We start from the raw sequence: 26,397 nt of genomic DNA on the forward strand, positions 1-26,397 counted from the left end.
GGAAAGAGCTAAGGTTCTTTATAATCATGTTACTTTCTGTTTCTATTTTTAAAAAAATTTATTACCCCTTTAAATAGATAACCAAATATCGTTTCTCAGATTACTGCAATCCTATACTTAATATTTAAATATTTGGAAGGTTTTGACTTTTGCCTCTCAAAATTGAATCCTAAAAGTAAAATAAAATATAAATGTTCAATTATACCTCCATAATAATAAATTAAAAACTTTCAAAGATACCTTTACTCTTAAACAGTCTAGCCCTGCATAGTTCCAAATTGTTTTTAAGAACCTATGGAAAAAATAGATTATGTCTCTTTTTGCAATTCCTATTAACATTCCTGTGTTCCATATAAAGATGTGGTATTCTGGCATTCCCTTCAAAGATGCCCTTTGAATAGATTCTCTTTTAAACATCTGCTGCCTCACATATGAGTAAACTAAAAACATTTAACATGTTCATTTTATATCTAAATGAGATCATAATTTTACCTTTTTCTACAAATAATTTTTTAATAATTGCTCTTGTGTTTTTCCCAAATATTCTGTATGACACTCAACATAGAAAATAAATCATTCAGATGGATGGTGATGTTATTGGGAATAAAGTAGGCCATCACAGATGTAATGTTAATGGCGATAACGCTGCAGAAAACAACACAATGATGGTGATTATAAAGATGATAACATCAATGATAATTAAATGGAAAAAAAAGACTTACCAAATTTTCACCTAAAGTTTACTTTTATTTTTTTTTTTTGTATTCTGTGTTGTAATAAAAATCAAGAAAAGAATTTTTTTAAAAAATATTTCAACTGAAGAGCTTTAACTATTTACCCTGAGGTATATAGAGTGGATAGATAATATATAGTGGCAATTAATGATGCAGAAGAAGATTTTTTAAAAATTCAAAGTAGCTTGCAAAGGGATTTATTGATAAATAGGAAACCTAATGGTTATGATAAATACAAGTAAATGATAATAAAGACAGCTGTTTGTTTATGGCACATAGGGAAATAGAAACAAAGGAAAACGAAGAGTGTTTATATCCTATGATGATATATACATGTGGGTGAAATACATACCACTGATTGAATAATACAAATATTATAAACACAGCAACAGGTAATTATATCAAATTTAACTGATACCCCATTTCTAATAGGGAAAAAGATAATTTGTACTTTAAAGCTAACATAAGTTAGATTGGGCATAAACAATTCAATAATCTTTATTAATTTTATTGTTTAATTTCTAGACAGGCAAAAAATATATTACATTATTTTTTCTATGACTTTTTGTTAAGTTAACTAGAATTAACTATTCCAACTTTATTCCACCTACCTGGACTAGGAATGTCCTAACCTCCTACCTACTTCGTCTAACTAATAAATATTGCTTTTTAAGATGTCTCAAACATATTTAGCATGCAGAATAGTGAAAATTCAAGAAAGAGAAACTCTTGCATATGTAGAAATTTTAGACTAATATACTCCTGCATTTAATAAAATTACTAATAAATTATGATGAATAAACATGGGACAAGGAATAATGAAAAAAGTGTCTTTTAGAGAACTGAAGAATAACAAAACAAACTATATACAACTTCCAAAATGTGAGGTTAAAAGTAATTTTCGATCTGAAAAGTGATTAGATAGAGAAAACTTGCATGATAAATTTAAGCAAAGTCTATAGCTAAAACTAAAAATCATGGCCAGCACAAACTGAGAAAATAAAATACAGTAATCCTTTTACTTTTTTCTTTCTTTATGTATACAGAGATAGACCAAAAAAAAAAATTATTTCAGTTTGAAGGGCTGGAATAGTGATCATTTATGGTTATAACTATTTCCCCAAAGTTTATAAGTTATAAATGCTGCTCAGTATTCTTCGGTTCCTTTTTTGATGAAGAGTTTTATGATTTTGTTTCGTATTTGCTTGGTTTTCACCACATACACAATGGGATTCATCACAGGAGGAATGAGGAAATGCATGTTGGCCATGAGTACATAGATGGCCTTGGGGAGCCTTGGGCCAGCTCGATAAAGTATAGATAGGCAGATCATGGGTGTAAAGAAGAGGGTCACAGCGCAGAGATGGGAAATGCAGGTGTTGAGAGCCTTCAGGCGGCCACCATGGGATGCAATGTTTAGTACAGTTTTTAGAATCAACATGTAAGAAAGAGAAATAAGAAGAAAATCAAGTCCCATGTTGGAAAGAACCATAAAAAGTCCAAGGATGCTATTGATCTTAGTGTTGGAGCAGGAGAGCTTTAAGATATCAGGATGCAGACAGTAGGAATGAGAAAGTATATTGGACTGACAGAAACACAGTCTTCTCAAAAGAATAGGAAGGGGCACTTGTGCAACCATGGCACGTATTACAATGGCCAAACCTATCTTGGCAATTACACTATTGGTGAGAATGGAAGAATAGTGCAATGGACGAGCTATGGCCACATAGCGGTCAAAAGCCATTGCCAGTATGACAGCTGACTCAAAATCCTGGAAGGTGTGGATGAAAAACATTTGGGTGAAACAAGCTGAGAAGGTGAGCTCACGAGCATCCAGCCAGAAGATCCTCAGCATTGTGGGGAATGTGAAGAGGGACAGACCCAGATCAGAGGCAGCTAGCATGACCAAGAAGAGGTACATAGGCACATGGAGGGTCTGTTCTCGCCAGATAACTGTTATGATGGTCACATTGCCCACCAAGGTAATAAAGAACATAGCAGAGAAGGGTATGGATATCCAGATGTGCACAGCCTCCAGCCCAGGTATGCCTGTCACCAGGAAGGTGGAGAATATGGAATTGGTACTGTTGATAGGAAACATGATCCCAGAGCTGCATGCCTTTCCTAGAATGAAATGCATTGTCTCAGACATGGATGTTAAAATGCAGCTTGAACATTTAATTGGCTACTCATAATACCTCTTCTTTTAAATTGACCATGATACGTGTTCAATATAAGATTAAAAGCCATTTCTTAACAGAGAGCATCCAAGTTTCTAGACTATAAAATAAGATCTTTTTTGATAAAATTCCCCAGATATTGTGACTTATTGATGGGAAATTTTTTTAAAGTATCATTGATATTTAATTTACCTGTCATTTAATTGATCTAATAGTATTTTTAAATGAAAAACTCTAAAATAAATAATGTGCTTTAAATATATTTCTTTTAAAAATACATGTTACTTTGTATCTGTTATTATAATTACTGTAGTTCATCATTTCAGGATATTTTTACCACGTTGGTTAGCCTTGATAAATATTAGACAGTGCTACTCAAACTGTAGATTATAGGTACATTTTAATATTAATTTTTCTGCAATGAGATAAGTACAGAAATTGAAGATAAACATTTAGAAACTTTTGCATTAGTGTGACAATATATCTGTGTTTCTTTAACTTAATAATAATTATTATTAGTGTATAAAATAAGGTTATTGTTATATTTGAATGTATTTTTCATTTCTTCTTAAATACTTTTTACTTATATTTTACAAATAATTCTATTGTGATTTAAAATTTTTTAAATGTATCTTCGCTACATAGTTTGAGGCACTGTTACAGGATAATTCATTGTTGAATGTAAGCGTGTTATTTTTATTCAATCAAACATGAAAAAGAAAGAAAAAAATTGAGCAAATTGTTTAATTTTTTAATTTTTGTTTTTGAGCTCTTTTTTTATTATAGGCTAATATTTTAAATTTATTTAATAAAATATAGGGATATTTTATACAGTCACTATATATTTGTTTTGATATACTTCACTTTTAGTAACAATAGCAAAATATTAAACAACTATTTTATTGATTTAATTTAATATAGATTTTAATTTAATATGGATATGGACATTTATTCATCCAAATACTCAATAAAAAATATATTTTTTTCTTTTTGGCTGTTTAAGATTATAGCAAAGATCTAAGAAAACACATCTAGCAACTTATACTGAAGAAGTGCAAAGTCCGTTTATCGTTCAACTATAATGTACAACATTTCAGAGATGAGACAGCTTTCATGGTCTATGTTAACAGTATTTATTTCCAGATCAGTTGTGGATACACTGAGTCTCCTTCTCACAGACAGCAAAGTACACAATTTTTTCTGAGTTCAACTCTCACCACATTTATGAAACTTAACAGACATTGCATATATAATATTCATATCTTATGCAGTCATTCCCACAAACAGTAAGCTTTACAAATATGTGCATATACTAATTGTCCCCATCTCTCACCTATCCTCACTAATGTCATCTGTGGTGTTGTTTATGGGCCTTTGTAGAGATGTTCATTTACAAATCTTTGTTCCCCGCATAGAGACTCTAGCTGTGGTGTCCTGAGTATTTTTCAGCTGTTTCTATTCAAATTCTTCTTAAGTCTAATCTTTGGTCAAAGTAAAATTTAAAAAATAATAAAATAAAACAAATTTAAAAAACCTTTCTTTTAAAGCCTCACTGTGTACCCTGGACAAGTCTAGGCAATTTTTCAAAATCTCATTCTGAGTCAATTTAGAGACTCAAAAGCATAATGATAAGGACAAAGTGTAAGAATTGAGAAGAAGAAACTAGGATCTTATTCACATGCCCTTGCTTTCATTTGGAAGGTTAGTTAACTTTTCAAAATCTCAACCTGAATCCATTTGGATGTCATTTTTAGAATAATAAGGGATTAACTACAATCATATAAATTATGTTTTAAAAATTAAGAAAATTGGGATTAGCTTCAATCCATTTTTTAAATCTTGAAATTTGTTGTAAAAAGTAGGGGTGGTGGGAATGGGTCTAGGAAACTCACTCTGTTGGAAAAGAGCACATTCAGCTTAGTTTCATCATTGTGCCTTCCAACATTAATGGTCTGGTGCTATGTCTCTTCTCAATGTCTTATTTTTACCCCATGAGTTTTCAAGCATTTTCAGAATCTATAATCTTTGGTCTCCCAAAGAATGTTTATGTTCAGGAATGAGGCTGGACTTCATGGTCATTGTTAACACAGGCATGGGCAGTTCTTCACTTCTCTAGTTGAGAAATGCGTGAAACCCACTTCTTTTTATTTGGTTCAATACCATTGTCCAAATATCTCAGGTTCTTGATGAAAACAAGAGACATTTTCACAGAAATATTTCTAGACTCCTGTGACTCCTAATAGCCTAGAGTTTCTCTACTCACTAATTTATACAGTCTCTTTTGTCTCTTCTGTCTCTTCCGAACCCAGGTAAAGAATGTTTTTTATCTTACCTGGCATCTCAAGGCAGAGTGTTTGCTAATGTCCTAGAGGACCAGCTTTCTCTTCCTTGTCCAAAATCAGGAATTCCAATGACCTGTTTTGAGTGTCTGTATTATTAATGCAGCTATCTCCTGAGCATAGTAATCTCCTGGGAAGTCTCTTTCTCTTCTTGATTCAAAGTCTACCTTTCTTTGCTTTCTAGAAAAACTCTAGAAATGGGCCCAAGTACTAGGTACTGTTTTGCATCAGATGAATTGAAAATCACTCATTAATTCTTGGTGTTATAGCCATTCACCACCAAGTTAATTTAAAACAATGTAATATCTCCATTTGGGTATTATTCATATCTTTAATAATATATATATTTTTGATTCTCAGAAGTTAATTGTATCACATGCACCTGTTCCAACTCTACTATTGTTCAATTCATGTCATATGTTTCGAATTTGGAAACTTATTGAGTACATGTAGAAATTATCTTAGAATTCTGAAATAATAAGCTATATATGGTTTTCTATCATCATTCCATGTCCTACCCCCAAACACACCACTCACTTTACACAAACATTTACACATAACTGTATGTCAAGAGACTTTCTATGTAACATAGTTTCAAATAAAAATATAGACATGATCTTTCAGACTAGCAAAATCCATAGATTCAATAACATTCCAAGAGTGGCCAAATTTCCATGAATTCAGCTAGAAATATTGTGACTGTAGAAGTAAACCCTCCTTCTGATGAGTCATGCTTGGGAATTTGTTTATATTTACTTTTTCACATATAAAATCACATTTTCCTCACATCAACCTGGTAAGTTATTGTTAACTTTGAAGAAATTGAAATTCAAGTAAGTTAATTTATTTACCCTATGTCAGATAATTAATATGAAGGCAGCCTAGAATTCAAAGTTCGTTCATGGTCCAGAGCATATTCTCCTTCTATCAAAATAGACTTCAAAATAATATTAATGTTATAATTTGTGTAAGTGTAACTGTTATTGGTGAAGTATCTCTTCTCTGAAACTACGTATTTATTTTTCTCTTTTATAAAGGAGAAGCATTCACATGATAATTATTAAAGTGCGAATGTTGGTTAATTTATCTCACTGATTCCTCTCAACCTGAGGCTTTCTATACCAATAATAATACTGTGACATTGAAGCCATTAATGTATGTAAAATAAAGTACCTCAGAGAAATGTATATTATCCAGAGAGGAAAAGTAGCTTGCTATTTTTCTGGATGTCTCTATCATTTTTGTTTATTTAATTGAAGATAGCCATATCAAAATTTGCATTATAATAATATCTCTTAACTCATTAAATTTTCTTTGTAACTTAGCTGAATTAAAATAGACAATTTCCTTTCTACTTACAGTTGTGAAGACCCACGACCTTTGGGAAAAGTATAAGTTAAATGAAGGACTAGAAACAAAAAGAGGATGTTGCTGTATAATTCCTAAAATGTGAGAAAAGATTCTTAGACGAGGTGCTCAAATTAAGACAGTTTGATCATGTCCCAAAAAAATTATTATTCTTTATTCTTCTGTTCATATATCAGACATATATTAAGACATATAAGACATATATTAAGAGAAAAAAATTAAATAAATAGTATATCAATATTTATGAATCCCACAATATATTATTTATTTAAAATACATATTGAATAATACATATTAATGTATTAATGATTGTGTATGTACTTTAGACATTACAATGAACAATGACTATATGAAATGGCATTATAGAATTCATAAATAAATTTAACCTCTCAGGGGCCTTTAATAATATTTGAAAATATATAGAATATTAGAGTTGGACTAGAAAACATTCACCATCCGACTCCAACTTTACTAAATATAAAAATTTCTTCTATTCCTTCCTATCAGTGTGAAATGGTAAACAGAACTGATCACACCTAAATTGACATAGATTATATCCAGACTATGAACTGAGGATACTTGTATCAGGTTTCTTATCTGTTCAAGAAATTTCTTGCATAAGAAATTAGAGATTCAAATCATATGTCACCTTTCGTCACCATTAAATTCCTGAAAATAAATCTATTCAACTATTATGCTCCTCTGAGAAAGTCAAAACTATTTGAGAATAATAGATTTCTCATGTAGAAAAACAGCTTAGGACACTTACTAAACAATAGTTTATTTATCAAGACTACCTTCACTTCCCATATCACATTGTCTCCATCAAGTCTAAACTATGGTGCCATAAACCTTATCAATTACCATTTAGTTTCAATTACCATTTAGTTTCCAGATATCTCAAATCTTTGTTGTAGGATTTTCGGTCAGGACACCAAGGCTATAAGCAGAAAGCAGCATTTATTGATGCCATCACTGGCTCAGCAGATCCTTATACAAAGGCTGAATGCTGATTGTAACATGGCAGCCAGTTTTATACCAACTTGTACTTCTGCATTCCCACACAGCTATAGATATTCCACAAAAGGAAGAACATAAAGAGAACATTGATTGGTTGCCAACTATAAGGAAACCAGCTTAATTGTTTTAGCGGATTTTAGGATTGCCACATCAGCCAGAGAGTCCTAGGGAAGGGTGGGGAGTGCAGTCAGGAACTAACTCGTTATAGCAGGAAGTGGTCAGACAGGGTCATGCTGATACATCTTCAGTTCGGATCCCAAAATCCTATAAATATCCCAACCTGATCACATTTTTTTTTTGAAATGCTACTACTACTAACACCATCTTAAAGCAGTGTTCTCTCAGTGTAATTGATAAATTGTGAATCTAATTTATACTTACCTTTCAACCATGGTTCAAGACCCATAACTTTTGAGTCTCTTGCTTAGAGATCTCCATGATGCAAAAATGAGGTAAATTTCATGTTGTATCCATGTTCCAATTGCTTTACATTGAGCTCCAAAATACTGAGATCATTTAGTTTTATTATGAATGAGAAATACTTGCTTTTAAGTAATCTTTTCATATTTTACTGGATTATAAATGTTTCCCTTAGTGTAAATTTGTTTTATTAATAAACACACTATTGCATGTCTTTCTTTCTGTGATCATTGCTAATTTTTGTAAATATATAAGAAATATATATTTTTAATTAAATTTATTGGGGTCACATTGGTTAATAAAATCATATAGGTTTCAAGTGTACAATTCAATAATATATCACATATATATTGCATTATGTCTTCACCATCCAAAGCTAAATTTCCTTCTGTCACCACGTATTTTACCTCCTTTACACGTATGTACCTCTACCTTCTACTCATCCCCTCTGATAACCACTAAACTATTGTCTGGGTCCATGAGTCTCTGTTTGTTTGTCATATTCATTTGCTGCTTTCAGTTTTATATCCCACATGTGAGTGAAATCATATGCTTCTCAACTTTTTCTGTCTGACTTATTTTGCTTAGCATGATAATCTTGAGATCTACCCATGTTTTTGTAAATGACAATATTTTGTCTTTTCTTCTGACTGAGTAATATTCTATTGTATATATATGTATCACCTCTTCTTTATCCAATCTTCTATCAAAGGACACTTCAATTGTTTCCACATCTTGGCCATCACGAATAATATTGCTATGAACATCAGGTACATATACTTTTACAAATAAATGTTTTCAAATTTTGGGAATAACACCCAGAAGACAGATTGGTGGGTCACATGGTAATTTTATTCTTAATTTTTTGAGGAACCTCCATACTGTACTCTATAGTGGCTGTCCCAATTTATATTCTCACCAGCAGTGTATAAGTGTTCTCTTTCCCCATAACCTCTCCAACACATTATTTGTCCTGTTGATAATAGTCATTCTAATAGGTGTGAGGTGATATCTCATTGTGGTTTCGATTTGCATTTCCCTAGTAGGTAGTGAAGCTGAGCATCTTTTAATATGTTGGCCAGTTGTATGTCTTGTTTGAAGTGTCTGTTCAATCCTCTGCCCATTTGTAGTTGAATATTTTTTTTATTGTTGAATTTTATGAGTTCTTTCTATATTTTGGATATTAGCTCCTTTTTTGGAGGCGTTGTTTGCAAATATCTTCTCCCATTCAAATGATTGCCTCTTTGTCTTATCGATTGTATCTTTTGCTGTGCAGAAGATTTTAGTTTGATATAGTCCCATTTATTTATTTTTGTTTTTACTTCCCTTGCTTTTGAGGTCAAATTCATAAAATCCTCTCTAAATCCAAGATCCATGAGTTGTTACATATTTTTATTCTATGCAATTTATTGTTTCAGGACTTATATTCAGGTCTTTGATTCATTTCGAGTTAATTTTGGTGCATGGTTACAGCAGTCTTTTTTCATTCTTTTGCATGTGGCTTTCTAATTTTCCTAGCACCATTTATTGAAGAGGCTTTTCTTTCTCCGTTTTATGTTTTTGTCATTTTTGTAGAAAATGATTTGCCCATACATATGAGGATTTATTTCTGGACTCTCCATTGGTCTGTGTGTCTATTTTTCTGCCAACATCATAATGTTTTTTATTATTGTGGCTTTGTAGTATAATCTGAAGTCAAGAAGACCGATACCTCTAGCCTTGTCCTTTTTTCTCAGGATTGCTCTGGCTATTCAGGGTCTTTTGTGCTTCCATACAAATCTGATGATTTTTTTGTTCCTCTTCCTTAAAAAATGCCATTGAGATTTTGATGGAGATTGCATTAAATCTGTTTATTGCTTTGAATAAGAAATATTCCATATGAGTGGAAGCACACATAGGTTAGATAAGTCTGTCTTGGAGATATCTCCAAGGACTGATAAAAACAGATGATCTCCACAGTATGGCAGACTTAAAGAACAAAATTTGCCTTGAGTAACCTACCAAAAGCCTTAGGAGAACTTGTCTCATAAAACAACAAAAATATTTGCAAATGTACAGGATCGAAGCAATACAAAGTATATTCTCAGATAATAAAAAATTAAATTAAAATCAATAACAGAAAGATACCTGTAAATTACCTTAGATATATATAAATTAAACAACATATTTTATGAATAACCCATTGAGCAAATAGCAAGTCACAAGATAAATTAGAAATATTTTGTATCGAATTAAAATAAAAATATGGTATGCAAATATACAGGAAAATTATGCTTCAAAGAAAAGTTGCATTATCAAATTCTAACATTTGAGAAAAATAATCACAAATGATCATAAATTTATGAAATAAGTTGACACTTTATAAGACAATAGATATATTAGGTCAATATAAGTCCTTTGCAAAAAAAGAGAACTAATAAAGGTAAATATATAAATTATTTTGAGGACTGTTAATTGATAAAGAAAATTAAAAATTCAAGATCTGTTTTTTTGACAAATCAATTGTTTAAAATTTATTAACTTGTAGTAAGACTGATAAGAGAGAGGAAATAGGACAGGTAAACAATTATAAAAAAGAAAAAAGTTGAAGATGTGCATTAATTTCAAGAATGTTTAAAATACTGTAATTAAGACAGTGTAGTAATAGTAAAAATATAGATGTATAGACTAATAAAAAAGAACAAAGATTCCAAAATGAGATGTTCACTTTTATGGTCAATTTGCTTTTGACAAAGATGGCAGTGTAATTCAATGGAGAATATAAAAATTAATTTAAATAGATTATAGACATGAATATGAAATCTAAGACTATAAAATTTCTAGAAGAAAATAAGAAGAAATGATCATTACTTTCATTAGTCAAAACACCAACTTAAAAGTAAAAGGAAATCATAAATTTTACTTCTACCAAATTAAAAATACTTTTTTAATGGTACAGTTAAGAAAATGAAATGACAATTCACAGGCCTAGACAAAAGTGTTTGCACAAGACATATCTCCAAAAAGACGTATTCAGAATACATAATAAAATCTCACAACTCAATAATTAGAAAATAAACAATACTGTTAAAAGCACAAATATTTAAATATTTTACCAAATTAAAGTACTGAGAAGAAATATAATATGAAAAAATATTAGCTATTATTAGTCATTAAGGAGATGCAAATTAAAACTGATACCTTTTTGTCCCCACACAATTTTTCAAGTGTCTAAAAATAATATCTCACAATAACTTGGAGAAACTCTCACACTTATATATATTGGTTATGGGAATGCAAAATAATATGTTAGATAAAAAATTCCCACTCATAGGTATTTAACCAACTAAATGAAATCTTGGCCACAGATACACCTGTTATCTGAATGTTCAACCTGTATTTATAATTGCCACAAATTAAAAACAACAGATATATACATCAAGTGGTAAATGGGTAAAAAAATCATGGTGGACTCACATGCTGTAATGCTATTTGATAGTAAGAATTAATGTATTTCCTATATTTGCAACAACATAGATGAATCTATAGAGCATTAATGATAAGTGAAGGAATCAAAACACAATAGCTATATACATCTGTATGATTCCATTTTCATAACATTCTGGAAAAACTAAAACTATAGAAACAGAAATCAAAGTGTAATTTCCAGGGCCTAGAGCGAGCAGAGAAGAGGCATTCTAAAAGCAGCACAGGGCCATTTTTGAAGGGATTAAAATATGTGCATTTGGATCTTAGTGATGTTTACATGAAGGTGTACATATTTGTTAAAACTCAGAAATGTGCACCTAAAAATGGTGAGATTTAAGTTATGCCTCAGTGAGCTATTCTAAAAAAAAAAAAAAAAAAAGATAAATAGCTATGAATTATATCATTTAGTAGTCTCCAGAATAACTTTAGATGCAAATATTTTGTTAGAGCGGAGGCAAAAAAAGGACAAGAATATAAAGATATACAATGGTTTTGAGGGCTACAGTAAATGAGATCCTGGTTTAGAAGTTTGAATTTAATATGATCCTCAATCAGGTGTCACATGGACTCATATTTTCTAAAATATAATCGGCTTGCCTTTCTTTTACAATACAAAAGTAAATGTGGAAAAAAAAAAAAAAGTAGACCTGAGTAAAGACTGAATCTAAAATACCCATTTAAATGTTTTGGAATGCCTGGTTAGACAACTTGTAAAAGAACTTATACAAATGCCCAACAATACATAAAAAAGATTCTTACTTTCACTAATAATCAATATAACAGTATATGTTAAAGAAACAACAATGTACTTTTTTTGTCTAGCATGTTAGAAAATTTAAGAAATTGGCAAGTGTGAAGGAAAAGCAGACAAATTTTTATACCTCTGTGGATGTAAATTTATTTTACATATTTGACAGGAATTAAATATGTAAAATAGATATATTTTGGCCTGCAATTTAACCTGAGCATCTATTCTATAGAAATATACACACAAGTGTACAAAATGATAAGTAATAAGATTACATGATTATTCATATTTATGAAATATAAACAATTTTTTAAAAACAGGGAAACTGTTAATACATTATATTACATTCCTATTACACAATATTAAGTGTCTTTTTTAAAACTCAGAGGGGTTGTTGTGAAAGTATGCCTTTGAGAAATTTTGAGAGAAAAGCACAAGGTATAGAAAGATAGAGTCTGATGTCATCTACTAAATCAATTTAAAATATTTTATTTATTTTCTATTCAGAAAAAAAATTTAGACACAATTTTGTTTTTTTAACTTTGGGGGAAAGAACTGCTGTCTTTACCTCAAAATTGAAGAAATAATTTTGTATATTTAAGTTTTGACAAATATGTTTAAATATTTGCTTTAAATACTTTTAAGTGGTTATTTTATTTGCTAAAAAACTTAACATTTCCTAAACAGTCAGTCTCATCTAAACATAGTTTCAATTTGTAAACATTCACGCCAACTTGCCTTTCATACCAAAAAAAAAAAAGAAAGAAATAACTCAGACTCACTGGTTTTCAATAAAATGAAAGCTTTTGGTTTCTCCTGTACAAAAGGATACTTTAAGGTGTATAATATCTAAGATTTTCTCCCTCTTTTCTCAGATCCCTGGGGGTGAAAATAAATCTCAGCAGGGCTTTGCCGGCACCTGGGAGACTCTCTTATTGGTTTGTAAAACACCGTTAAACTGCCAAGCCCTTGAAGACTTGATTTCTCCACACTGAGTTGTGGAGTCTTGTGTTTTACAGGGAAAAATAAGCCTGCTGACAGACACAACTGAAAGTGAGAAAGCCCTCATCGTACAGTGAGTGAAGTATTTCAGACATAAGTAATAGTAACTACCATTGTAAAACAGAATGCTCATTTACCTAAATTGGTATAATAACAACCAGCTTTTCAGGGTAAAGAGAATGCCAATATGTGAGATTTAGAAATTAAATTGTTTAGAAAGCCCTGTGTTTGATAAGTAACACAATTTAAAGTTAAATGATTGGTTTAATTTTATTCTTTTTTTTCTAAGTAATATTTATCATAATCATGATGAATTTAAGGAATATTTGTTAATGCTATATATGTGTATTGTGTTTACATGGCTATATTTTTAGGGCCCCAAATTTCATGGCCAGTGTTCTTGTTTTGACAGTTTTCCTCTGAGTCCTGAAACCCACTTCTCATGAATATAATTTGCAAACATGACTTGTTTTGACTAAATAAGCATGTTCTATTTTCATGTGCTAAACCAAGGAGAATATCAAATGCTTTTGCAAATTTTTGAGGTTCTTCCCCGCCCTTTTCTCATTAAGCAAAAGAGTTTTTCCCAGCCTAAATGCTGAGTTATTTGTCATCTTTAGATTCTAAGATATTCAAATGAAGATTTGTATTTTGGAAAACTGACCATTCAAAACCAAACTTAAATGGTCAGGTAAAAAATATAAAATTTACCTTGATAAAGAACTGTTCTATTAGTATTTTGAGACTTGATGATAATGCAACTTCAACCCCATATTAATAATTCTAGATACCATAATATTCCTGATCTAAGTTCTCTTTAAAGTTACTGGGATTTTGCAGATGTTGTTCCTCAATATTCCAAAATTAAAATGTATGAAGTAATCTAGATAGAGATATAAATTTGGTGTGTATCTTTGAATCTGATCTCAATGCATTACTTTGAGTAACTTTTTAAAGTTGTGGTTTTCATTTGTCAGCATTATAAGCTTTTTTTCTGTTTTCTGTTTAATTCTTCTAAATACCATTAATAGACATAATTACTCACATTTGACAAGGAATGTTAGTTCTCAGAAAGATTAAATGACTCTCTGGATTATATAAGTGTGAAATAACAAAGCCAATTTTTAAAATGTAATAATTAAGTTTCTTGCATAATGCTCATTTCTCAGGCATGTCTAAATCTCCAGTGTTCAAAATCATACCTGTCACAAACAAGGTACTTATTAAAACATGCATAATTGATACATGATGGCATAACATAACATAACATAACATAACATAACATAACATAACATAACAAACATCAAAGGAGAAATAAAACTTTTTCTCCAGCAGCTGATAGAGCTAGGTCTTTCCTTGACCAAAATAAATAGATAGATGATAGATAGATGATAGATAGATAGATAGATAGATAGATAGATAGATAGATAGATAATGGATAGATAGGTGGATGATAGATTTAAAAGGCAGAGCTAGTTAGTTGAAATCAAAGGAATTTTATTCAATTCATTGTTTAAACCAAAAGTTATGGTGAAACAAAATTTTTTTATGTGATAATTAAGATAAATGCATAACAGATACATATATGTGAATGAGTGTGTTTATGTACGTGCTTATGTGTAAGTGAAGGATATTTTTATAACAAGGTATGTTATGTGTTTTTAATGTAGCTCTATCAGGGACATTTATCATTTATACATGTATAAAATAGGGCTTTTAGTGTATCAATGTGAAAGTGACATTTTAAAATTTTATTTAAGAACATGATTTCTGGTTGGACTTTGAGGGGTAAAATAGACACACGCATATACACACATTTGTAATCCGCTCACTATTTATATATTATTTAAATATATATTATTTGTATATAATATTTATATTAATTATTCAGTTTGTCTGCTTATAGAAATTCAAGTATGAGGATCAAGAAATTATGTACTGACTTCACCACTGGTAAATAAAGATGTTCTTTAATTAATTTTTCCTAAAATTTTCTTCTTTCCTTCCTTCTTCCTCACCCTCCTTTCCTCCCTCTATTCCTTTTTTCCCTTTTTCTTTCCCTCTGTATCCCCGTTTGTTCTGCACTCTTGCTACCTCTGTTTCTGCTATCTGTTCTATTTATCCAACACATATTTAATCTGCTGCTATTGACCTGGAATATTGACTTGGTCAACTGCAACCTTACCTTTTTTTTACAATTCTTTCAAAAATATAAATAATACATGTAAGAGATTTGATAGACATATGTAAGTAGATAGACTGACATTATATATAATCTCATTCATATATATAGCTTCTTCATATAATATGATTTTTAATAAATTCATATATAGTTTTAATATGATATTTTAGACTATACAAATAATGAGATTATTTTACAGAAATATTACAATTTTTTTAATGAACAATGTGTTTTCTAGTGAAGTTAAATATGGGATTTTATTTACTTGTTTGTTTGTTTGTTTGTTTTTATTATAGTGACATTGGTTAACAAAACCCTATAATTTTCAAGCATACAGTTCAATTCAACAATGATTAAGATAAAGAACAATGGTGAGATTTAATAAGTCATATATATATTGTATTCTGTGTTCTCTGCCCATAGTTATATTTCTTACTGTCACCACATATTTGACCCCTTTTTTATGCCAGGGATTGTATTTTTTAACATCTACCATTTACTTATGCATACATTTGTATTCAATTGAATAATAAGAAAGCTCGGAAACAAATGCTTATTAAATACTTTTAAGCAGTGTGCTATGTGCTTTTGCTGTCATACACTTAATCCTCACAGTAACATTTAATACAGTGTCATTATTACAAATTTAATAAAAACAAAATTGAGATTTAGTGAGATCAAGCACCTTACCTCAATCAGGTCAATTATTCATTTATACAAAAGTGATTTTTTATAATGCATAGCATTTTCCAGGAAAAAAAATCTCGTTTAGAGAGACAAAAAGGCTTGTTGTGATTGCAAGCACTTGCAGACTAGTTAAGACAATTAAAAACTTTATGGGTGCAATTATAGAAGCACTAAAAGTACCAAAGAAAGTAGTTTGTTTAATTCTATTTGAAAGGATTAGGGAATATTTTCTAGAAGAGATAAAATCTGAGATTGATTTTTAAGACTGAAGAGAAATTCATTAGGTATGTAAGAAGAGGAAAGGTCAAATGATTGAGTCAGAGGGCTTGGCTTGAGCAAAGGTATAAAGACATAAAATGATAATAAACAAGGATAAAGGTCCAGGTATCTTCAAGATTACTGTAACAAAATGTAGGGCAGAGGGAAGTCATTTAGTATTAGTGATGAACTTAGAGAAATATGCAGTGTCCAGGTCATAAAAGTCTTGTGTGTTATAATAAGCAAAGGAAGTTAAGTTTATTTATAGCTTATGGAGAAATATTTAAAAGAATGTAATACAGTGATATTGAAATTTTATAAAGTCAATATGAAAAACATATGAACAATGAATTTATGGAGAAATACTTGAGGTAGAGCTTTTGGAAAAGAAATTGTTAGAGCCTGTTTTAAAGAAACAGTGATTAAGATAAAGAACAATGTTGAGATTTAATAAGAATAGCCTCTAGTTAAACACTATTTTATGTAGTGAGGCATTATTCTTAATATTTTTTATTAGAACCCTAGGGAAATTAGATACTAACATTCTTAACTACTAACATTATTTAACTAGTAAGAAGAGGGCCAAATTCGAATCCAGGCATTCTGGTTCTTGACCCTTTGCTCTTCATAACTGCACTATCAATGGAAAAATTAACAGACATTAAATATACATCTGCTTTATCAGTAATATTTCTAATGAAAACACAAGCAAAAGTTATAAGGATTGGGAAGGGTTAATTTAACTCTTATGTTTAGGGTATATAGTTGAATTCCCTGTGAAACATCTTTGTAGAGATGTCTATAGGTCAGTTGAATATATATTTATGATGAGTATCTGATCAAGTATGGAATTTGGGAATTAACTGAAGCCTTGAGGCTTCAATTTGTCCAAAAATTGTATAAGAATCAGAAAAGAAGGAGCAAAGAAGTAAACCAATGAGAAATACAGAAAGTATGCTTTTTATTCAAAGAGAGCTTTAAATTTCTAAGGAAAAAGATACATGTAGGAAATTAGAGTTCTTTGAAATAAGGGGGAAAACGAAAAGACAATTTTGACAAAAATGTTGGAGAGCACATAGAACTTTCTGAAATTTTTTCAGCATGGTATGTGGACCATTTAGATCAAAGTCAAATAGATGAATATGTAAAATAAGATAGCCTGGGACTCATCCCAGATAAAATGATTTTTGGTCATGGGAGGCAAGTTATTTTACAAACCACAGTGACATTTTCTTTTTGAATGAGTTGAAAGAGGATTTAGGGAAGATGTACTGAAGAGACACATTTTGATGAATTACAGATTTAGAATAATTAAAAAGCCATTTCTTGGACAAAATGTTTTTTGGTCAGTTGTATTGAGGTATAACTTATATACATTAAAATTTACCAATTTTAACAGTAAAAGTTGATGAGTTTTTTAAAAAAATGTATGAAGTCATGTAGTCAGTACATTGGCCATGGTATGAAACGTTTTCATTTCTTAAGAAACTACTTCTTGCCTGTATGCAGACAATCTTTTCACACTCCCCATTCACCTCTGAAAATTGATCAACTATCACTATGATTTCATCTTTTCTAGAATTTTATGTAAAAAAAATTGCTCTTTTGTATTTGCCTTCTTTTACCTAGCATGACTGATCCATTTGTCCTGTTGCATCTATCAGCAGTCTTCCTTTTTAACTTAAATTACATGGATCTACCACAGTTTATTCATGCATTCAGTAGTGAATGTTTATTTGGTTTCTTTCCAGTTGTTTGCTATCACAAATAAAACTACTGTGACTAACTAGGTACATACAAGTCTCTGTATGGACATGTGTTTTTATTTGTCTTGGGCAAATTCGTAGGAGTGAGATTTCTGGGTAATGGTGACTCTACAATAAGGGCATGTGTGACTTTATGAAAAAATGTCAAACTGTTTTTATTTAAAAAGCCATACCATTTACATCCATATTATATGAGAATTACAGTTGTTCCACATCCTCACCAATGCATGGGATTTTCAATCTTTTTAATTCTAGCCAATCAAGTGGTATCTTATTGTATTTCTCATTTATATTTACCTAATAAATAATGATGTTGAGCATCTTTTCATGTGGTTGGTTGCCATTCATATACCAAAAGAAATAATAATGAATTTACAAATATAAATTTTTAGTTCTTCATATCTTAATTTTATAATTCTGTGTATTAACAAACTGTTTGCTTAAAATTTGGTTTTCACCTTTCCTGACACATGATTTCTCTTTTGTAGATCTGCAAGCATCCTGGACTACAGTACGACCTACATGCTGGCTTTTAATAACACGGCCTCGAACTGGCCCACCTTTTCTTTCATTGGTATTCCTGGCCTGGAGGCTGTACATATATGGATATCCATCCCCTTATGTTTCCTGTATCTTGTAGCCCTTGTGGGTAATGCTCTTCTGCTTTTCCTAGTTAGAGCAGAACAGAATCTTCATGAACCTCAGTTCTATTTTCTGGCCATGCTTGCCCTTACTGACTTAGGCCTTTCATTGTCTACAATGCCTACTGTCTTGGGTATCTTCTGGTTTGATGTCCGCCTCATTGGCCTGAAAGCCTGCCTAGCCCAAATGTTCTTCATCCACACCCTATCCTCAGTAGAATCAGGAGTCCTGGTGGCCATGGCATTTGACCGCTTGGTAGCTATCTGTGTTCCACTAAGCTATACCAGGATTCTGAACCGCTATACCGTTGCCTGCCTTAGTGGAGCTATCCTTATACGAGGTGCTACTTTGCTGGCTCCTCTACCTTTTTTCCTCAGGAACTCTTCTTTCTGTAGGGCCAATATCCTCTCACACTCTTACTGCTACTACCCAGATATATTGAACCTGGTCTGTGGTGATGTCACTTTCAGTAGTATTTATGGATTGATTTTTGTACTCTTCACATTTTCATTGGATGCTGTCTTCATCTTAGCTTCATACATGAAGATCTTGGGCACTATTATGAAACTGGAAACTCAAGACAGAAACTGGAGATCACTACATACCTGTGCCTGCCACTTATGCACAGTACTTGTGTTCTACTTGCCCCTCATCAGCTTGGCAGTACTGCATCGTTATACCCAGGATACTTCCCCAATTCTATATACCACCATGAGTAATGCCTACCTCTTCATGACCCCACTGCTCAACCCTCTGGTCTACAGTCTGAAATCCCGGCAGATCCAGGCTGCCCTGCACAAGCGATTTTGGGTGCAACGTTTCATTGCTGGAGAATAATATCTTCTCTATATCAGAAGGAATAATTGATTAAAATCCAGTTAGGAGCTACTTTGTGTCAAAAAGTATGGTAGGCATCATGAATTCAAAAATAAAAATACTCAAGTCTTTGCCTCAAGAAGTATGTAATCTAACAAAGGAGGGAAAAAATATAGAATGCTTAAATAAATCATCATAACTCTAATCATGGATGATGATTGTTTGGTAGTGATAAGGAGAAATGGCAATAGATATCCAACTCAAGCTCAGTGTTTTTGGTGTATGAGGTTAATGGAAATCACATTGCCCCCATTGCTAAACTGAGTCTAACTCTGGGCTATAAAAGATCAACAAGGGGCTGATTTTATAGAGAAATGAAGATGTCACCTGGTTCTTGATTGCCCATGTTAAGTTAAGGCATTAGGAAAACTGTAAGGAACAAAGGACAAAAGGTGAAAAAATGAAAAATGTTATACATGAGTATTAAATCAATAAATTAATGATTCATGAGTTCATGTTCACATAACTTGATTGAAAATGGGTAGAGTAATAATGTTTGGCTCTACGCTGTGAGTGTTAATTTAGAGGCATCATTAGTATACATAAAAATTTGATGTCTGTTCCTGATCTGCAGTGGCAATACTGAACTGACAAATATATCTGATATTCACAATTATAAAATGGGTAAACCTAGCCTGAATTCTTTTGCACATTTGCAAATACACACATATTATGGAAAAATATTTTAAAAGGGAACTCTCAATATGTCTTTGAACTGAAGAACAGCTATATTATTCTCTGCCTACTTTTGATATCACCATCTGAGTGACAGAAAACTTTATTCTTTTGTATTTATCTTTAAATCCTGGCTTTGCCCTGGTACTCTACAATATTTTGGTTTGTAGTATAATGGTTAATATTTATTGAGCATTTGCTATATGCTAGACATTGTGGTAAGCACATTACATAAATTACTACATTTCTCCTTTCAACATCCTTAAAACATAGATACCATTATGAACTTGTTTTCACTGATAGAGACATTAAGGCACAGAAAGCCTGGGTTACTATGTTCCCTGAATACATACAAGAGATGCAGAGTCCAGATTTTAGTTTAATCAGTACATCTTATCTTCGACTAGATGTGAAATCCAATTTAATATACCAGAGGAAATCAAGTATACATTACATAGATGGCCAATTTTAGGTAAATACACTTTGTTATATTTATGCTTTAATCTGTCACTGAATTTTTATGTTAAATGAAGGTTAGCTTGGAATGATTTCAGAGAAACAATCATAAAATATAAACAGATTTGAATAAAAAATAAGAAAATAAAACCTCTTGTCTTTTATTTGGAATATGTCCTTCTACAATGCTTTAAATTCCCCCAAAGATACAGAATGTCTGTATAACAATATAAATATCTTATTTTTAATCATATTTGAGTCCTATAGCTACATATGGGAGATGCTCATATAGAAAATATTTGTAGGACTATTTGGATTGAAATATGTCTTGTAGGTTAAGTGGTGTGAATTCTAGGTATGAAAACCACAAACATAACTTGAAGGTGCAAAAAGCTTTAGAAATACATTTCCTGGTAATATTTAAAACTGGAAGGGACTCTTATATTTCCAGGAAGGTTGGAATACATAGCTGTTTCTTTTCACGTGTCCATTCTCTCTCTCCATAGTAGGTCTCTTGTGTCCTCTGAGTTTATACTTAGAGTATGTACCTGAGCACCCACTGGGAAATTCGTACTCCCTCTTCAAACCATGAGATTGATCTCTGTATTCTCTGGAGAAATAAAGAAGTGAATTCCAATTTGTATTCCCAAATGTATTCCCAAAGTATATTGCTTGGCCATCAATTAGAGAAGATCTGGCCTAGCTGTGCTAAGGAAATGTAGAATTGTTGTGCTGTTACAGAGGCACCTGGAACCTCACTTTTCCAGGTATTGCTATGTACCTCTCTAACACTGGTATAAGTTTCATTAGACAATAGGACAAATTAATCCATTTGTACCAAAGGCTGACATATCACCCTAGCTATTTTCAGGTACATATGCTATCTGTGCAATGGGTCAGAGAAATAACACTGCATGAATAGAAAGAGAGAAATTCTGAACTTTGGCACATAAAACAACTCAAGAATTTATGAGAGAAAGGAAACCTGAGTGTGACTTGTTTTTTGTCTCATGATAAAAAAAAGTAAATTATTGGTAAATAATTTGTCAGTTAGTATTTCATAATAATTAATTTAATAATATAATTATTTATTGATAATTAATTGACAGTTGCTAAGCTGGCCTTATACCTTAATAGAAAGAAGAGTGAGCTATGTGATGACACATGACGACCATTGAGAAATCTCTGCCTTCTAGAATTATCTTCTTATCTAGTGTGTTCAAGAGAGCCAAATTCCACATTATCATTTCATTTCTAGAATTATTTTTTCCCATTCTTTGAATATGAACACTTTTATCTTGACTCTTATTGACCATTAACATGTCAATCTGATTTGGTCTAGGGAACATTCCTTTTTTTCTTTTTTTCCTTTTGATTAATGTGAAATTCACACACATAGAATTAACCATTTAAAAGTAAGTGTACACTTTAATGGCATTCTGTACATTCACAGTGTTTATAATCACTACTTCTATCTAGTTGCAGGATGTATTCATCCCTCTACAATAAAATCTGATACGACCACCAATCTATTTTATGTTTCTATGCATTTACCAGTTCTGAATATGACATATAAATAAAATCATAGAATATGTGACATTTTGTATCTAGTTTCTTTCACTTAGCATAATGTTTCTGAGGCTTGCCCATGTTGTAGCATGAATCAGCACTTCATTTTTATGGCTGAATAATATTCCATTGTGTATATGTACTACAATTTGTTTTTCCATTCATCTATTGAATGATAGACTATCTTTCAATAGAATGATCAACTTTCATAACATGAACGACTTTTGATTTCTAGCATCTAATGAACACTAAAAGAAACCTTTAGGTCTCCTTTAATTATCAATATTTCACTTATGTTAGTGAATGATTCTTTGAATAGATAAATACAAATTCATAAGACAAAGATAATTTTTTTCTCTTGTGTTGACTAATCTTGATTTTATTTTTGCTTTCCGAAAGATGATTGTTAACTGCCTCAACCCTACATCATTACAATTTGAATATTCCAAGTAATTCTTTAAAACAGAATAATATATCTTTTAATAGGACAAATATTTGCTGGAATCAGGGAATTCATAGTGTGTCTAATGTAATATTTAATTAAATAAACATGGTTAAATGACACCTATATGTTCATATCTTTAAATTTTATATAAGCCAAAAAAAGTTAGATCTATCAGAATTTTTGTATTCATATATATAAAATGTGGTAGTTTTTAATCCTGAATCTAACCATTTTTGATTGGGGAGATATTAACAATTCACCTCGTATTTTTTAACTGTCTCTTTTTCTTTAACATGGAACTACTAAAACTCACCTCTTTTGGTTTAAGAAAAGTTAGTTTAGGTAATGTAATTAAAGTTCAAAGCTTAAGGTAGACATCAATAATTCAATTTTTTCTTCCTTTCTAGAATCAAATATTTTAAAGATATCCCTCACCTATTTTATAGTTATATTTTAATGTGAAATAATTACACTTTTACAAGTACAATGTATTACCAAACTCTTAGTTGACATATTTATTAACTTATTCATTTATACTTAAAATGTATTTATTGTATGAATATTACAGATAGTCCATAAAGAACTGAAGATGTAATAGTAAAGACAACAGATATAATCCCTAATTATTTAGAAAAGAAGGGTTATTAAATAATAATTATGTTAGCAAGTAATAAGAATTGTGATTGTCAAGTCAATTATCTATGCCAATATACATTAATTCATTTATTATAGAAAAGAATTAGAATTTACTGTGTCACCAAATAAGGTATAAACCATAGATTTAGGATAAAACTGCACAGTGACTCCCCACAACAATCTTTCATTAATTGAGAAAGATAAACTTGAAGATATAAGTAAAATTGTGTTGTATTATAATAAAAATTTTATGGAATATATTGAAGGAAAAAGGAAATGCCAATTCTACTAAAATGTTGAAAACATTAATAATAAAAGAAGTTTTGTTTAAGATTGATGTTGCATTTGAAGCCAAGCAATTGGTAAAAGCCTTAGTCATGTGAAGGCTCGTATACATGTATAAAAATATGTTGAATTATCTAGTTTGAGAAGTGGTACTGTGTAGTTGGAGCTGAAGCTGAAGGAAGGGGAAAGCATAAGAAAATGTAAAGCTTTATAAAACATGTTAATAACTTGGCCTTTGTCATACAATTAATTGTAAAACACTTAACTATTTAAACATCTAAATAGAGGAGAGACATAAAAATTATTTCAGTAAGATGTCTCATGCAATTCTTCGGATGATGAATTGGATCAAGATGATAACCAAAATATCACCATTTTCTTGGCAGACAAGAAAAAAAATACCTTAACTCTCATAAAATAATGCCATGAAATGACACAGTTCCCAGAGGGAAGCAGACAGGTAAAAGGCGAAGAGAAAATTAAGGCATCTTTTTCGCTCAGGCCATACTTGATTACTTGAGCCAGGTTTGCCTACCCTTGAATATTTTGTGGATTGCAGACCTTATCTGTTTAGTTTTTAAGCTATAAACCAAGGGGTTAAGAACAGGAGTCAAGAAAAGGAAGAGATTGGCCATGGTAACATGGAGAAGAGGAGATGTGAATGTACCAAACCTATGAATTAAAGCCAGCACAATGAGTGGCACATAAAAGATGCAGACAGTGAAAATGTGGGAAACACAAGTATTAAGTGCTTTGAGCTGACCATCTTCTGAGGCAATACCCAGGACTGTTTTAAAAATCAGGATGTATGAAATGACAATGAACATAGAGTCAACTCCAAAAGAGCAGAGGACAAGGGACAATCCATAGATGATGTTAACTCTGATAGGGCCACAGGCCAGCTTCATAACATCAGGGTGGTAGCAGTAACAATGAGATAGAATAACATTCTTGCAGAAGGGCAATCGCTTGAGCAGAATTGGCAAGGGTGCCATCAACACCACACCCCTAATCATGACTGCAAACCCTATCCCTATAATCCGAGAAGGAGTTAAGATCACAGTGTAGTGCAGTGGGTTGCGAATAGCTACAAATCGATCAAAGGCCATGGCCAGCAGGATGGCTGACTCTATGGAGGAGAAGGTATGGATGAAGAACATCTGTGTTAGGCAAGAGTGAAACTCAATCTCTCTGTTATTCAGGAGGAAGACATTGAGTACTGTAGGTAGAGTTGATAAAGACAGACCCACATCTGTGGCTGCCAGCATAGACAGGAAGATGTACTGAGGCTCATGAAGACTGGAGATGGTTTTGATAACAAAGAGGATGGTGCAGTTCCCTAGAATGGCAATAGTATACATGACACACAGTGGGATAGAGATCCATATTTCTACAGCCTCCAGTCCAGGAATGCCTGTTAGAAGAAGAGTGGATGGCTGGAACCAGCTACTGTTTATAAACTCCATAAAGATAAATTTCTTGAGATCCAGCCCAGATCAGCTTCTAAATGTTCCTATTGAAAGAAAAACATAGATTTTAAGAAAGGAGGACATAACACATGTAACTCCTCCAGACAGTACTAATCCTAGGCACCTTTACATCAAGCAATTGATCCTAAGAATGTTTCCAAATTATCTAAATAACCACCTGATGTTAGGTCAATAAACAACCGCTATTAAAATTTTAGAACTACTAGAGTTCCTTTGTCCTAGAACATGCTAACTATTGATCAAGTGACAATGAAAATTAAGGACATACTTTTGCTTTTTATCCCAACACAAAGAAAAATTTCATTCTCAGAAATCTTTCTGTTTCATAATTTATTTAATTATGTTTGCATCTTCTTTTATTTTTAATTATCATAGCTGAAACTCTGAAAAATATTCCTACGTTTTCTCTACATCAACTTCATACCTATAAATATTCAGGCATCTGGAAATGTGAACATTTTTCCTTTTATTTATACCTGCAGAAATAAAACATAGGATATTTCAATAACCTACGTAAACCCGAAGTCATTAAAAATTATACAATACAATGTATTATTACAATTAATTTCTAGGTTGTTTGTTATATTCTTTTTAAATTCTGAAAAAAAATTATTAAATTCATTGGAGTGGCATTGGTTAATAAAATTATATGGACTTCAAGTGTATAATTCAAGTATATTATCTGTATATTGTACTGTGTGGTCACCGCCCCAAATCAAATCTCTTTCTGTCATCACGTGTTTGATCCTCTTTATCTTACCTAACTCCCTCTTCCTCCCTTTCCATCTGGTAACACTAAACTATTTTCTATATCTTTGAGTTTTTATTTGTTTGTCTTATTTGTTTGTTGCTTTTAGTTTTATATCCCACATGTGAGTGAAATCATATGTTTTCAACTTTTTCAATATGACATTTTTCTTAGCATGATTATCTCAAGATCCATGATATGTTAAATTTTCAAAATACAAAAAAAAAATAAAATCAAAGTGGATATTGTCATTACTTTTTGGCTGGTGCTTGAATAGTATCAAATTTAAACAATTTATTGATACAATTGGAAATATAACATAAATTTACATTATGAAATAATGAATACCACTTTTCAGTGAATATATAAAAACTGCTATAGTTGGAGAAAAAAGTGTTAGAAC

The 26,397-nt window shown here is 31.3% G+C and overlaps 3 protein-coding genes across 3 annotated transcripts; 1 reads left to right on the forward strand and 2 right to left on the reverse strand.

Annotated features, from left to right (window-relative positions):
• Positions 1 to 1,881: 1,881 nt before the first annotated feature.
• LOC118602966 (olfactory receptor 51G2-like) lies at positions 1,882 to 2,835 on the reverse strand. The gene has a single exon (XM_036221575.1). It carries the CDS (start codon positions 2,833 to 2,835, stop codon positions 1,882 to 1,884), a length of 954 nt encoding a protein of 317 aa, XP_036077468.1.
• A 15,859-nt stretch (positions 2,836 to 18,694) lies between these two features.
• Positions 18,695 to 19,651, forward strand: LOC107506001 (olfactory receptor 51G2-like). The gene has a single exon (XM_016136456.2). It carries the CDS (start codon positions 18,695 to 18,697, stop codon positions 19,649 to 19,651), a length of 957 nt encoding a protein of 318 aa, XP_015991942.2.
• Positions 19,652 to 24,268: 4,617 nt separating this feature from the next.
• On the reverse strand, positions 24,269 to 25,222 carry LOC107506000 (olfactory receptor 51A4-like). The gene has a single exon (XM_016136455.2). The coding sequence runs from the start codon at positions 25,220 to 25,222 to the stop codon at positions 24,269 to 24,271; it is 954 nt and encodes a 317-aa protein (XP_015991941.1).
• Between the last annotated feature and the right edge of the window lie 1,175 nt (positions 25,223 to 26,397).

Source organism: Rousettus aegyptiacus, unplaced genomic scaffold (assembly GCF_014176215.1).
Source record: "Rousettus aegyptiacus isolate mRouAeg1 unplaced genomic scaffold, mRouAeg1.p scaffold_m13_p_5, whole genome shotgun sequence".
In the NCBI taxonomy this organism is placed as follows: Eukaryota; Metazoa; Chordata; class Mammalia; order Chiroptera; family Pteropodidae; genus Rousettus; species Rousettus aegyptiacus.

What these genes read in the sequence shown, in the direction of transcription:
- LOC118602966 (XM_036221575.1), bottom strand. Translation starts at nt 2,835, where the DNA reads ATGTTTCCTATCAACAGTACCAATTCCATATTCTCCACCTTCCTGGTG.
- LOC107506001 (XM_016136456.2), top strand. Translation starts at nt 18,695, where the DNA reads ATGCTGGCTTTTAATAACACGGCCTCGAACTGGCCCACCTTTTCTTTC.
- LOC107506000 (XM_016136455.2), bottom strand. Translation starts at nt 25,222, where the DNA reads ATGGAGTTTATAAACAGTAGCTGGTTCCAGCCATCCACTCTTCTTCTA.